The sequence below is a fragment of the Pelobates fuscus genome, chromosome 7, assembly GCF_036172605.1.
Source record: "Pelobates fuscus isolate aPelFus1 chromosome 7, aPelFus1.pri, whole genome shotgun sequence".
NCBI lineage: Eukaryota > Metazoa > Chordata > Amphibia > Anura > Pelobatidae > Pelobates > Pelobates fuscus.
This window is the reverse complement of record NC_086323.1, coordinates 94,878,169-94,893,635: the sequence shown is the minus strand read 5'-3', so window position 1 is coordinate 94,893,635 and position 15,467 is coordinate 94,878,169. Positions and strand designations below refer to the sequence as shown.

Here is a 15,467-nt window from a genome sequence, read left to right as displayed (position 1 = left end):
TAATTTTTTTTTTTTATAGGTTAGTTATTTTATTCCCCCCGCACTATTTTTAGGGTGAGGGGGGTAGGTAGGGGATAGAATGTTTTGGGTGGGGGGTGGGTGACTAGGGGCTTGGGACCCCTAGTCACCTTGATGGGGGGGTGTGTTCATTTAGGGCCCCCACCCACCGCGCAGGGGTGGGGGCCGGGGGGGAGGACAATAGGTCCCCCCCCCCCAATTGTTTTATTAGGGCCCCCACCCACCGTGCAGGGGTGGGGGCCAGGGGGGAGGACAGTAGGTCCCCCCCCCATATTGTTTTATTAGGGCCCCCACCCACCGCGCAGGGGTGGGGGCCGGGGGGAGGACAATTGGTCCCCCCCATATTGTTTTATTAGGGCCCCCACCCACCGCTCAGGGGTGGGGGCCGGGGGAAGGACAATAGGTCCCCCCCTTATTGTTTTATTAGGGCCCCCACCCACCGCTCAGGGGTGGGGGCCGGGGGGGGAGGACAGTAGGTCCCCCCCATATTGTTTTATTAGGGCCCCCACCCACCGCTCAGGGGTGGGGGCCGGGGGGGAGGACAATAGGTCCCCCCCCTTATTGTTTTATTAGGGCCCCCACCCACCGCACAGGGTTGGGGGCCGGGGGGAGGACAATAGGTCCCCCCCCTAATTGTTTTATTAGGGCCCCCACCCACCGCTCAGGGGTGGGGGCCGGGGGGGAGGACAGTAGGTCCCCCCCCCATATTGTTTTATTAGGGCCCCCACCCACCGCTCAGGGGTGGGGGCCGGGGGGGAGGACAGTAGGTCCCCCCCTTATTGTTTTATTAGGGCCCCCACCCACCACGCAGGGGTGGGGGCCAGGGGGGGAGGACAGTAGGTCCCCCCCCCTTATTGTTTTATTAGTGCCCCCACCCACCGCTCAGGGGTGGGGGCCGGGGGGGAGGACAGTAGGTCCCCCCCCTTATTGTTTTATTAGGGCCCCCACCCACCGCGCAGGGGTGGGGGCCAGGGGGGAGGACACTAGGTCCCCCCCCATCTTTTACTCCCGCGTGGGGGGGGGGAGTGTTTATTAGTTTTTTGTTTTTTTTTACAGTGAGCAGCCATAGGCTGCTCACTGCTTACTAGACATGCCCCTACTCGCGGTATAGCGAGTAGGGGCATATTATTTACTAATACTAAGTAATCTTTACTTAGTATTAGTAAATTTGTCTGAAAGACCAATTCAGGTCTTTCAGCCTTTTAGTAGATAGCTCCCTGATACCGTGGGAATTAGGGAGTTATCTACTAAGCGGCTGCAAGATGCAGCCGCGGCAATGAATAGGATCGGAGTTTCATTCATTAGAATGAAATTCCGATACGATCAAAGTACCGAATTGCATCCTAACACCAATGGAGAAACTGTTCTCATTCTGTTAGGATGCAATTCGGCAGTTTTGCCGGCGTTCTGTCTAAGTGACAGGACGTTCGGCAGTACTGACAGGAAGCATTGTGGGAACAGGGAGGAACGCTAGGGATCATGGGAAAATTGCTCTGACCAGCGGAAATGAAGCACACTTTGCTCCTCCGCTGGTCAGAGCTGGTCAAGCGGAGGAATCCTCCATAAGACAAAGAGTCCCTACTTTGTCTTATGATTTTAAAGAAAACTAAAGAAGACAGGAAGAAAAGAAGAACAGATCCCGAGAGAGGGGGAGAAGAGGAAGAGATTGAGGAAAGGTAAGTTCGGCATGACAGTGCCGCTTTAATTCCTCCACAGATGAAAAAAGGGTCTAAGAGATTAAAATGGACCTCTCAGTCATATGCTTTTTCATATTAAAAGACAATGCACACTGATGACATAACAAACATTAGCTTTAAAAGTTAAAAAAAATGGAAATACTGACCTCACAGTGGATGTTAAAAGCTTTGTTCTATAGGCCACCATTTATTCCCTACCATTCCTGGAACCTTGCATGTCAAGAAATATTCCACTACAATATTACAGTAGTACAATTTTTGTATTATGAATGTGAAATATGAAAAAAAATATGTGATGCATCGTATTCTAGATTCACATGACAATGTCACTTCAATTGTCCCATCTGTGTGGGTTTAATTTTCATAGACTTCTATTGCACATCACATTGAGTACAAAAAACAAACAAACAACTAATAGGTTGATTTTAAAACTAATTATATATCATGAATGCTAATTTTTAAACAAGCCCTTTCACTCACATTGTATTTTTTGGTTACAGTGTGGTGTAGATGTGGACAAACTCATCAAGAGAAAAAAAAAAGCAATAAAAAAACAAATGAAATTAAAAGAGAAAATGGAGAAAGAAGCTAAAAAACAAAACAAGAAGAAGAAAAAAGGAGAAGCTAAAATCGAAAATGTGAGTCACTGTATTTCCAATCACATGTTATTTAAGCAAGCCTTCACAACACATTTATTAACTTGTCAATCAGCTCATCAAATTTTCAAAGCCGTAAAGTAAGATGTACATCGAAAAACCTCCTGAAACAAAATAAAAGTTAAAATATAGAGTTTAGTAAAAACTGAAAGATACAATTTTCTACTGATTTCGAAATGACTGCTCATAACACAAAAACAGATGGATTTTGTTTACTAAAGACTGAATTTTGTGCAGAGGGAAAAAGAAAAAACGCTAATTACTTAATTTCAACTGAAATGGCAATTCTTATATTTAATAGTGCCAATTATCGTTGGAATTCAGTAAACCCAACCGAATCTGCACCATTCGGGTGGATGAAATTGTTGCCTGATTTAAAATCTGTGCTCTTCATATTGCAACCCTAGACAAAGTATAGGATACAGAATATGTGCAAAGAGACAATTTGAAACTTTTTTTTATCGGGACTGAATGCATCTGATAGGATGCACATTCGCAAATTATTGTTTACTTGTTTTTTTCAATCGAACAATAATTTTAAGTATTATTTGCCCTCTGGCAGCATTAGCATGTGTGGCCATTTTTGTCACTTGTAGTGTATTGGAGCCATCTCTTAGTTTTATTAGAACCTTGGTTATTAGCAAATTAAGGGGGTATACATTGATTTGAGCTAAGGATATCTCAGTGCAGTCTTCCAATGAGGAAATTCCCATGATAGGTTTCGAGTGATCTTGTTTTGCTGGTGGTCGACTATCTCCAGGGGGAGGGTTGAGATGGTTTGGATGGCAAAGAAGCCTTAACATTATTGAACTGTTTCAAGTCCTGCATCTGTAGCAAAGAGTGACCACAATGCGCTATTCCAGGTATACAGCGCCTAATTGTTTTCAAGTGTATTCATTCCAGTGCATGTATTTGATGTATAATTTTTGATATCATAGAAGTTTATTTTTTCTCTTTTTAAGTAATAGAGAATTGAAGAGTGTATCAGGATTTTATTAAAGACACGGAGGCTCATATTATGCATAACTCTTTCTTTATTTCCTCAGCAGCAAAGATAGAGGAATATAAATATTGTCAAAAAATGAAAGAAAAACTGTATAGGCATAACGGGTAGCCAATCACATGGTAGAGGAAGTGGCTATATAAGTCCTGTGTCTCCCACAATCCCCCTCTTTCTTCGCTGCTTCCTCAGACAGATAAGTACTTTTTGTTTCTCTCTGACTCAAATTCGATGATCGTTTATTTGTATGATATTTCATTGTATACTATTTATGGTTGTTTAGTTACCTGTTACCACTAGCGTTCCCCCTGGGACCCCCTTGGTGCTTTTCCCCCCTACCCGGGGATTTCTGTAACCTGCCTTTTTCTAGCCCCCTCGTGCTCCCGCACGACTCCCGGCTCTGTGCTTTTGCCGCAACCGCTCTGTTATCGGCCACGGCTGCGCACGCATCCCTTCCCGCTCGCGGGCGGGCTCGGCGGATCGGGTGCACGAGCCCCTTCCCCCGCCGGGTGCCCAGTCGCGTGCGCCTTCCCTCACGTGCGGCGGCCATCTTGGGCGGACCTCGATCCTTCCCCTGTGCTGCCGTGCGGTCACCTTTGCTTTGCCGGGTCCCCTGGGAACGCTAGACGGTCTGTGTGTTTCGTTTTCTGTGGGTTACTCAACCCTTTGCTCTTCTTCATCCACCTTAGTGTCATTTAACAGTCTTTAATTGCCCACTGCAACTTTGCAGCATGCAGGATAGGGAGGATGGGCCTGTGGGTCCCCCTGGGGACTTCCACTCAGACAGCGCTGAGGGCGCTATGGCCTCCCAGGAATTTCAGGCCATGCTGGAAGCCACTATGGCCTCCTCCATTCAGAAGGCTATTGCCTCGGCCATGGGAGCTGTTACTACTTCCTTTTCACAATCAATGCACTCCCTGGTCTTGCCTACTCTGGCCTCCCCCGCCCCTACGGGCGTGGGGTCCCCCTCCCCTGCTCAGACTGTGCCTGGAGCCCGTAAGGCGAAGGCCAAGTCCAAACACGTCGGCTCCCACTCCTCGATGCAGGTTCTACCTGCCATGACTGACACGCTTGAGGCGGTCACAGATGGCGCGCACCCCACGCGCAAAAGAGCCCCTGGCCGGGCTAAAAAGGCTAGATTATGGAAACGGGCTAGAGCCCTTGATGATGGGTCGGATACCGACCGGAGTGTGGAGGAGGAATCCGACTATATGGAGTATGACTCCTTTGGTGATGATGATGTGTCTGGCGAGGATTTGCCCTTTACGGGCGTTAACCCATCAGAGTCCTCCGCCAAGACCCGGGGTCCAGTCTTAGGCCCCTCCGGGGTTGACAACACTATTCTTGATCCTCAGGGTAACCCCCTGTTCGACCCAGACGACCTACGTCACCCCCGGTCCGCTGAATGGGTCCCCCCGGATCATATTGCCCAGTATGTGGCCAAACGTATCCGCACACCCCTTTCCAAAGAAGGCCGCAATAAGCTGCGGGCCGAATGCCCTCGCCCTTCTCTCCCGGGCGCTGCGGGTAAAACACCAGATATTGACCCACAGATTGCCCAGTTCCTGGGTAAGTCGGGCTGGAAGCCCAAAAAGGGCCTTGACAATTCCCTGAAGGGATGCCAGGACAAGATCCTGGACACACTGGGGCCCCTCTCGAAGCTCTATGAGCTTCTAGATACTGCTAAAACTGGGGATTCAGTTTTGGACGTGGACGTGGCCATTGGTTGGGTCCAACGGGCCATATGCTTGCTGGGGAACGCCAATACGGCGATATCTGCGGAGAGACGTAAGGCGATATTATTAAAAATCGACCCTAAACTGGCCACTATGACTGTGGCGGAGCCTGACCCGACTGAAGAGGGTTTACTATTTGGTACCTCCTTCGTTAAAGACATGGGGTCGTATGTCAAGACCTTCACGGCGATTGACAAGGCGCAGGCGAACATGAAACGTGTGTTCGCGCCTAAGGTTTTTGGAGGGGCCGGGCGTAGCAGGAACCGTCCACCCGGCCGGGGTTTCCGAGGCGCATTTCGCGCTACCAGAGGTTCCTTTTTTCCCTCCCGGGGATTTCAAGACCAAAGAACCCCTCCTTTCTTCCCAGCCAGAGGTCGGGCTTGGGGCTCCAGATACCCCCGCAGCGGTGCCACCAGCAGACGTCCTTACGGTGAGTACCCTTTCTTTCCCTCCCGTTCAGGTAGCAGGGAGACTGGCCTTATTTTACCGAGAGTGGGCGGAGCTCACCTCGGATGCCTGGGTTCTGCAGTGTGTAAAGGGGTATCGCCTAGATTTTGTCTCAGTGCCTGTCCAGTTTTATTCCCCCAGAGAACTGTCCCTTCCACGGGAACAAGACGAGATGATCTCCGCGGAGGTCGGAGAGATGCTCTCCAAAGGCGCTATAGAGGAACTGCCGTTCGCCGCCAAAGGCTTTACGAGCAATCTGTTCCTAGTGCCCAAGAAAGGAGGCGGAGTTCGCCCTGTAATAAATCTTCGTCCCCTCAACGCCTTCCTGCGTTACCAACACTTCCAGATGAAAGGTATACACTGCCTCAGGGACCTTCTGCGCCAGTCGGACTGGCTTGCCAAACTAGACCTGAAGGACGCTTACTTCACGGTCCCCATTGCTCTAGAATTCAGAGATTATCTCCATTTCACATGGCACGGACGGCGTTGGCGTTTCACCTGCCTGCCTTTCGGGCTCTCTTCGGCCCCCTGGTGCTTCACCAAGCTTCTGAAGCCTGTGGTGGCGTTCCTCCGTACCCGAGGGGTTCGCCTCATTGTTTACCTGGACGACATTCTGATTTTGTCCCAATCGAAGGAGGATCTCCTTCTACACCTGGAATGGACTACCACCCTGCTACAGAAATTGGGTTTCCTGATCAACTGGGACAAATCGGTCCTAGATCCCGCACAGTCCATAGAGTTCCTGGGGTTCAGAGTGGACTCCGTCCAACAGTTCCTGTTCCTACCAGGTTCCAAAGTGAAAGCCATTCAGAAGGAGATTCGAAGAGCTCTGCGCGTCGCAGATTTGTCCATCAGACAGCTGGCGAGAGTAATTGGCCTTCTCGCGGCCTCTATTCAGGCGATCTTCCCGGGCCCACTACACTACCGGGCCCTCCAGCGACTCAAAGGGTCACACCTTCGGTCAGGTCACTCCTACGAGTCTCGGATACGCTTGGACGCAGAGTCCAGAGACGAGTTGGTGTGGTGGTTAGCACACATGGAGGCGTGGAATGGGAGAGCCATCTTCGGCTCCATCCCGGACGTGGTGATCGAATCAGATGCCAGCTTACACGGCTGGGGTGCTCGTTGTGGCGACGTTTCCACAGGAGGCAGATGGTCCGACGTGGAGAAATCGTTGCACATCAACTGCCTGGAGCTCCTGGCTGGAGCTTTCGCGATCCGCAGCCTTACCCCAGGACGGGCGAATTGCTGCGTTCTCCTCAAGATGGACAACGTATCAGCGGTCCGCTACATAAACCACCTGGGGGGTACGAAGTCCAAGATGTTGGCAATTCTGGCGAAAGATTTCTGGCAATACTGCCTCTTCAACAACGTCTCGGTGACAGCGGAACACATCCCGGGACTAGACAATTCGGGAGCGGATTGGAATTCCAGACACTTAAGAGACTCTGGAGATTGGCGTCTACACACTTCGGTGTTCCGAAGCCTGGACATGTTGTGGGGAAAGTTCCAGATGGATCTGTTCGCATCTCGTCTGAACACTCAGCTACCGAAGTTCTTCAGCTGGAGGCCGGATCCGGCAGCGGTGGCGACCGATGCCTTCCTTCAAGACTGGCCACGGGGCCTGCTATACGCATTCCCTCCGTTCAACATGATAGCGCGCACGATCTCGAAACTGGTTCGCCACGACTGTTGTGTAGCGCTAATCACCCCGCTTTGGAGATCTCGACCATGGTTTCCCCGCTTGATGGAGTTGTCGATCGATTATCCTCGGTTGATCCCAATCTTCCAGGACCTCCTTCTGGACCCGGATGGGAACCCACACGAACTAGTATTACAACGCCAGCTACCCCTGATAGCATGGTTCCTTTCAGGGGACCTTGGATTGTCCCAGGCGTTCCGCAGACAACTCTCCTACTCCTCGATAACGCTTGGGCCCCAGGCACTCGAACTGCCTATCGGGCTTCATGGAGATCGTGGTCTGGTTGGTGCTTGGAACGGGCAGTGGATCCCGTATTTGCCCCTTTGCCTTTGATCCTAGAGTTCCTCACGTCCCTGTTTGACTCAGGCAAGGCGTACCGCACGATTAACCTCTCCCGCTCGGCTATCTCGGCCGGACACAGGGGTTTGGATGGTTCCCCTGTCGGCAGGCATCCTTTTGTATGTCGTCTTCTCAAGGGTATCCGCCTTGCTCGTCCTCCTCGGCCTCGCTTCTCTGCCTTTTGGGACGTTAACATGATGTTGCAGTTCCTCTCCTCATGGTACCCTAATCAGGAGCTGTCTTTGAAGCGCCTGTCATCCAAGTTGGTGATGTTACTCTGTTTGATCTCTTGCAAGAGGGTCTCTGACGTCAGGGCCATGGATTGGGACGCCATTGCATTCACCCCAGAAGGTGTTACTTTTGATATATCCAGGAGGACTAAATCTGCATCCAAGTCCTTTTCGTATCCCAGGTTTCCTGGCTGTCCGGCGCTCTGCCCGGTGGATTGCCTCAGAGTTTATCTGGATGTCACGAGTTCCCTTCGCTCTGCTGATCTACACGATTTGTTCATATCTTTCAAGTCACCTTATCGACCGGTTTCTACACCTACCCTGGCACGTTGGATACGTGAACTATTATCCTCTGCGGGTATAGACACCTCTGTGTTTACGCCCCATTCTGTACGGGGAGCGATGGCTTCTAAAGCCTCCTCGGTCGGATGTCGTCTGGAGGATATCATGCGGGCGGCAGATTGGTCCAGAGAATCGACTTTTAGAGATTTCTATTTCAGACCTATTGAACACATCGCATCTCGAATAGTTGCACAGCTTTGAACTTGCATAATATGAGCCTCCGTGTCTTTAATAAAATTCCCAGATTTTACTAGTAACATGACGTAAAGTCATGATTTTATTAAAGACACGGAGGCGAGTATTATTCCCTCCCGCCCTCCCGGTGTGGAATGGGGATACGAGATGCTTGAGACTCTACGGATTTTTTCCTGTTCAATAGGTATGTATTGATTATGTATTGATTATGTATGTTTATTGATATGATTGGATGGTTTGATACGTCTTTTATGTTCACTAATTATATATCCTTTGTATTTCAGGATCCGGTTTCTTGTTTGTGACTACTTATGATGCTGTTTGGTAAGTCTACAGTTTTGAGTCTGGAAATTACCATATTTCTCTGTCTTTTTTAGCTTGATGTTGTCGCATTGTTCCTGTTTCCTGTGCTGATCAAGTGGGACATCGTTTCTTCTTACCTGGTCTTCGGTTTTCGCAAGAAAGAGGGGGATTGTGGGAGACACAGGACTTATATAGCCACTTCCTCTACCATGTGATTGGCTACCCGTTATGCCTATACAGTTTTTCTTTCATTTTTTGACAATATTTATATTCCTCTATCTTTGCTGCTGAGGAAATAAAGAAAGAGTTATGCATAATACTCGCCTCCGTGTCTTTAATAAAATCATGACTTTACGTCATGTTACTAGTAAAATCTGGGAATTATCAAATACTCATTGGTACCATTAATTGAAGGTTATATAAGAGTCTTCATTGATATGTGCTACCTTTTTCATATTTGAGTGACACTGAGCTAATAAAAAACATTTTGAGTACTTGATTTTTTAACCACATGGAGATAATCCAGCCTAAAATGTAAAAAATAAATCAATACATTAAAATGTTGAAAAACAACAATGAAAAGCCTATGGGAGGTTAGTATTCCCCTCCCCATATAGGTTTAACAATAAACAACATTTAACACTTACCCTCATATAATAAAGTGACTTACTCTGTGATGTTCATTGGAGTCACTGTGTAAATTTTTCTTCTAGGAAAATGAACTGAAGCCTTTTGCCCCTGACATTGCTGCTGGAAACATGGAAGCCAAAGAAATTGCTGTGGAACTTCTAGAAGAGTCTGCTCCAGACTTCTTTGGATCCGACAAGTGTCCCTTTCACTCCCTTATCCTGGATTTAAGTACTGCCAGTTTTATAGACACTGTCAGCATAAAGATTCTAAAACACGTAAGTCTTGTAGCCAATGTGTGCAAGGCACATTTGCATATCTCCCAAAATTGGGAGGCATTAGATCTGGATGTGTGGGTGGGCTTCACGGGGGAGTCAATGACGATGCCCATAATGGGAGGGCCTGCCTGGGAAGTGGGCCTCAAGCACTCCAGGCTAAAGCTCTCTTTGCATGGTCTTAGTGATTGCCACACAGTTTGAGTGCGTCTAACGAGGCACTCACACTTTGCTGCTGAGGGACAGTTCTCTGGTGTTCCTGGATGTGGGGCATCAGGGAACCTAGATTGACTAAAATAGGGACTGTCATGGTAAAAGTGTTACAGTTGGGAGACCTGCATATGTGCATGGTGGAAGGTTAATCCTGGAAGTGTATGTTATACATGTTAATAATTCTATCAGGTTAAACTTTCCACAAATTCCTGATGCTGCTGTCAATAAAATTAAGCAAATTACAAATACTCAAGCAATATTTCCATAAATTGAAATAAATTTTAAATATTCTTGAATCCAGAGCAACAATCAGATTTCTTCTTGGTACAATGAGCTTTTAATAATGTCCATATTAATTATTATAACTCTGAATATCCTTATGTGCCATGAATGCATGTGGGCCTTCTTGCATGTATCTGCTGAATTTAAAAGAGGAACCTTTCTAATCATAATTCCATATTTTTATTACTTAAATGGACACTGTAGACAACATAAGCATTTCATCTCTTTGAATTGGTTATAGAGTCTAGCACTGTCCCTCCATTAATTATTAAACAATGTACGAGCAGTTTAACACTAAATAAGGTATTCCTGATCTCCACTAGATACCATCACCGAGCCGTAGAGTCTGGCCCCTTCTGGAGGTGTAGCTAAGGCACACACTTCCTTGTAGTCATACCCTTCATACCCTCAGTTAGAGCTCTAATAGGCTAAAAGCAGTCATCTGACCCTCTCAGCAAATCACAGCTACCTATTGCTGTTCAGGCTAATACTTCCTCATTAACTAGAGAAGCACAGGGACTCTGGTTTAGCATTAAAACATATAAACATTGAAAACTGTTTAATTCTGTATTAAATGATGACACCAGAGGACTCCACACGCTATAACCAGTTAAATGAGATAAACCAGCTTACAGTATTCCTTTAAAGAGACATTGTGGGCACTGTACTGCTTCATCTCATTAAAGTGCTCATAGTGTCTGGAGTCAGGACATTTTTAAACAATGTTAAACTATTTCCAATAGTTTAATGCAAAACTAGAGTTCACAGCAGCCTATCCCTCTGTGCTACTGGGCTAAATAGAAGGCATTTAACCTGAGCAGCACTGGTCAGTGGTGTCAGCTGACAGCTTTCAGCCTATCACTTCCACTCTTTGTTGGTATGAATTGGTATGACTAAGGAACTGCGTAAGTGCTGCCTTGGTCATGCCTCCAGTAGGGGCTGGAAGTCAGAAGCGACTTTAGTGTGACAACCAGTAGAAGCATTTTAGCTCTGTAGAGTGGCAATGTTTTCACTTGCAGTTAAATTAAGGAGGACATGGCATTCCGACTACTTCATTGAGATGAAGTGGTCTGGGTGCCGACAGTGTCCCTTTAACCCCTTAAGGACACATGACATGTGTGACATGTCATGATTCCCTTTTATTCCAGAAGTTTGGTCCTTAAGGGGTTAAACCAATTTTATTGGTATGTCACAATAATTTAATGTTATTATTTACTGGACACCAAAGCATATTTGACATGAAAGATATAAAATGTAATATTTTTTTTTACAACGTTGTAAGTTTTAAACATTTTTCAATTTGCTGTTGCTGTATTTTTTTCTTCAAGATTTTCCGTGATTTCCAAGAAATTGATGTGAAAGTTTACCTTGCTGGATGTCATGGTAAGGAAAAGTATCCATTAGTGTGTAATCAATGTAGGTTCCCTATTTAACTAAATCTAGAACACTCCTGATTCACCTAATTAAAAAAATATGTATCTGATTTGATTTCAGCATCAGTTATTAAACATCTGGAAGTGGGAAACTTTTTCAGCAGCACAATCTCCAAAGGTCAGCTATTTCCTACAGTTCAAGATGCGATCACATATATCATCAGGAAGTCAGAGCAGCACACCGAGAATGGACAGGACATTCTTGCTATGTCAACTCTCCAAGATAGGTCACCATTGAGAGAAGAGTGAAAATGATTCCATCACTAATTAACATATCTGAGAACATTGTGGCTTCAGAAGTACAAAAGGACCTTTTTTTCATTTTAGCAGGAAAGGGGGTAGTCATGATTCTGAAAAAGTGCTATTTCTTAGGTTGTTCCCAAAACAAGTACACAACTCTTAAACAGGTTCTTTCTGGTGGGAGTGGAGTGCTATCTGTATTGGAGGTGTAAGTTAAATGCATATAACCCCCAAATGGAAAGTCCAACTCTGCCAGCAGGTTCTTAGTTGGCCTTCATATATATCCATGGAATAGACACTGACATAAGTAAAAATGATAAGAATGTATGCTTACTTGAATATACATATTAACTCTAAAGTCTGCACGTCCAGTGCAGCCATGTTGTATACAGTAGGCTGGTATAAACAAAATCTGTCACATATTCTTTATTTTACTTCTCGGTAAATGTAAAAATGTAGTGGGTTTTCAATATTAACCCACATTATATATATAATATATGTATATATGTTCATTATATATATAATATATGTATGCACGGGCCTCATACATATCATGTACATATCATACCCGCCCCCCCCCCCCACTGTCACCCTCACACCCTGTCCCCCACTGTCACCCTCATACCCTGCCCCCCACTGTCACCCTTACATCCCGCCCCTTACACTGTCACCACCACACTGTCACCCTCACATCCTGCCCATCACCACTTTCACCCCCACACTGTCATTGTCACCCTCACATACTGCCTCCCACCACTGTCACCCTCACATCCTGCCCCCCACACTGTCACCCTCATATCCTGCCCCATACACGGTCACCCCCACACCCTACCCACCACCACTGTCATTGTCACACTCACATCCTGCCTCCCACCATTGTCACTCTCAAACCTGACCCCCACACTGTCACCAGCACACACTGCCCTCACAGCCTTTGTACACACAGCATCCACGACACACAGCCACTGCATCCAATAAACAAGCACACACTGCCTCCAGTATACACACAGACAATATATTCAATACACACACTGCATACAATACACACTACATCCATGACACAATAACAGACGCAGCATACACGACACGCAGATGCAGCATACACGACACACAGACGCAGCATCCACGACGCACAGACACTGCATTCACTGAACACACACACATACACTGCATTCACTATACACTGAATATGATATGCACACTAACAATAAGAGCAAGTGTTTAGTAAGAGCCACTATAAATATTTCGTTTTGTGCTGATATATTCCACTGTGAAAACAATCACTAATTTCCACTAAGATACATAAAAACCAAACAAAAAAGTGGAGAGGGAAATTATATGTGTCAATATGAAACCATAAGTGGTGAACACACTTTAGTAAGAAAAACAGAAAATAAAAATACCCTGTAATGGTTCTCCCAGATGTCTGGAAAAGAAAATACTCAGCATAGGGCAATGTAGTAATTCACAGGAATGACAGAGAATATTGTTTATACAGAAATTGATTCACATCCCACTCACATTTTCCTGAGCCTGTGCAATACTGGCTCAAGTAATACAGCGTAGTAGGGATGTGGTAGTTCCAAAGATCAGGATCCCAGTCTGATATCTGAATATAGACAGATACCAAGTTAAAATATTTAACAATTTTATTTAAACAGTAAAACATAAAAGTCCTTACATATAGGAGCACTTGGTGCAGCAATGGATCCAAAAGCACAAAGTGTTTCAGCTATTTCAGCCTTCCTCAGGTGCATAATTTCTAGTGCTCGCAATGACGACTTCTGTTTTTCGGCCCTATTTAACTCGAATGCGGCTAAAGTGCTGGTCCATGCTCTTGTTCTCTTTCGCCTTGACTACTGCAATACCCTTGTCAGTGGTCTTACATGTTCCCAGATTGCACCACTGCAATCTATAATGAATGCGACGGCAAGGCTCAATTTCCTGTCCGCTCGCACCTCCAACGCCTCCCCGCTCTGTCAGTCCCTGCATTGGCTTCCAGTTAGATATAGGGCTCAATTTAAAATTCTGGTGCTTGCTTACAAGTCCCTACATAATGCTGATCCAACCTACCGATCCTCCCTAATACACAAGTATGTCCCGTCGGGGCCCCTACGCTCTGCCAAAGACCTACGTATATCCTGTGCCCGTACACCCACCTCTAATACTTGCCTACAAAATTTCTCCAGGGCTGCACCTCTTCTGTGTAACTCCCTTCCCTTCTCTGTAAGACTTTCACCCAGTCTCCACTCATTCAAAAAATCGTTGAATATACACTTCTTCAAGAAAGCATATCAATTAAACTGTTAGCAGGTTTTTATCCCCCATCCCCCATGACTTCTCTCCTGCAACTGTCAAAATTACCTACAAAGCCCTCAGTGAATACTTTTCTAACAACCTACTTCATACCCCTACTTTTACCCTTTGTGTCACTATACCCCACTCCCTCTAGAATGTAAGCTCATTGAGCAGGACCCTCCACCTCTCTGTTCCTGTACGTCCAATTGTCTGGTTACAATTACATGTCTGTTAGTCCACTCATTGTACAGCGCTACGGAATGTGATGGCGCTATATAAATAATAAAATAATAATAATATTAACAGTGGATGAGACGCTAGGAGAACTGTGTGAGGTCCCAAGGTGCCTACTTTGAATGGATGTCATTGGTCAATGTACAATGCATATTGTAACTTCTTCAATAAATGTCTCTATTTTTCATATAACATGGCTGGATACTTTCCAGGACAGATCTTGTATGTATTTCTTATCTTAAATGTTTGTCAGTTAGAGAAGTCCGTATAACTGTTTTCATGGGACTGCCGTTATTGTTATTTTCATAAAGCTGCCATGCTATTATTAATTGCTAGCTACAACATTAAGTAATTATTAATCATTTGATACAAACAAAAACACCGGCAAAATATTCAACAGAAACCATCTAGAAATTGTAATAACAATAATGAGGGTGAAATTGTAACCATAATTAGAAATTGTAATACAGAATTCTGTTTTTGTTCAAACACTTATCAAAAACATAAAGATATTTAGAACAATTTGTGTATGGGAAATATATATTTATCTACCTGACTATCATTCTGTCTGTCTGCCTGATGGTCTACCTGTGTTAAGAAAAAGGGGATAGGGGGCTGTATACCATGTCCCCATGTTAATAGGAAGTAGTATGGGTAAAACAAAGTGTAAACAAAATAGTGTTTCATGCAGTTGAGTAAGGAAAGAATTTATCATCTATTGTTACATTACAAATACTTTGCCTGCAGAACTTTGTACTGTGTATTTTATGGTATATGTGCGTGCAAGCAACTAAACAGAAACCACTTGTTTTTATTTTGTTTTTTAAAAACAATTTGTATTTTTTCAATAAATGACACTTTTAATGAAGAACTAGTAGTGATTTATTACATTCCGTTCTTCTAGGTCAGCGTTTCCCAATTGGTAGTCCGCGGAACCCTAGGGTTCCGCAAGAACAAAATTGGGGTTCCGCCGTGAATTGCCCCATCCAAGATAGCTGCCTCTCCCTGCTGTTCCCGGAAGGTTGGAAACTGCAGAGATTGTGTGGCCGTGATCTTATATAGAGATTGCGAGATTGCCACACACTTATGCATGCCTGCCCTGTGTCAGCTCGCCCAGCGTCAGCCCTCCCAGCGTCATTTAAGGTAAGTTCCTCCCAGGCTGTTCCTGTTTTCCTTCATCCGTCTCTCCTAGCATTTATT

General features: G+C 45.6%; 1 protein-coding gene across 2 annotated transcripts in view; it reads left to right on the top strand.

The window, feature by feature from the left end:
• Positions 1-12,059, top strand: part of LOC134568007 (solute carrier family 26 member 6-like) — a 67,214-nt gene extending 55,155 nt beyond the window's left edge. For both annotated transcript variants that reach the window (XM_063426224.1, XM_063426223.1), the window contains exons 16-19: positions 2,216-2,353; positions 9,379-9,570; positions 11,391-11,445; positions 11,557-12,059. In XM_063426224.1, the coding sequence (XP_063282294.1) occupies positions 2,216-2,353; positions 9,379-9,570; positions 11,391-11,445; positions 11,557-11,744 (573 nt within the window). In that variant the 3' untranslated portion in view covers positions 11,745-12,059. The remainder of the gene's footprint in view (positions 1-2,215; positions 2,354-9,378; positions 9,571-11,390; positions 11,446-11,556) is intronic.
• The last annotated feature ends 3,408 nt before the right edge of the window (positions 12,060-15,467 follow it).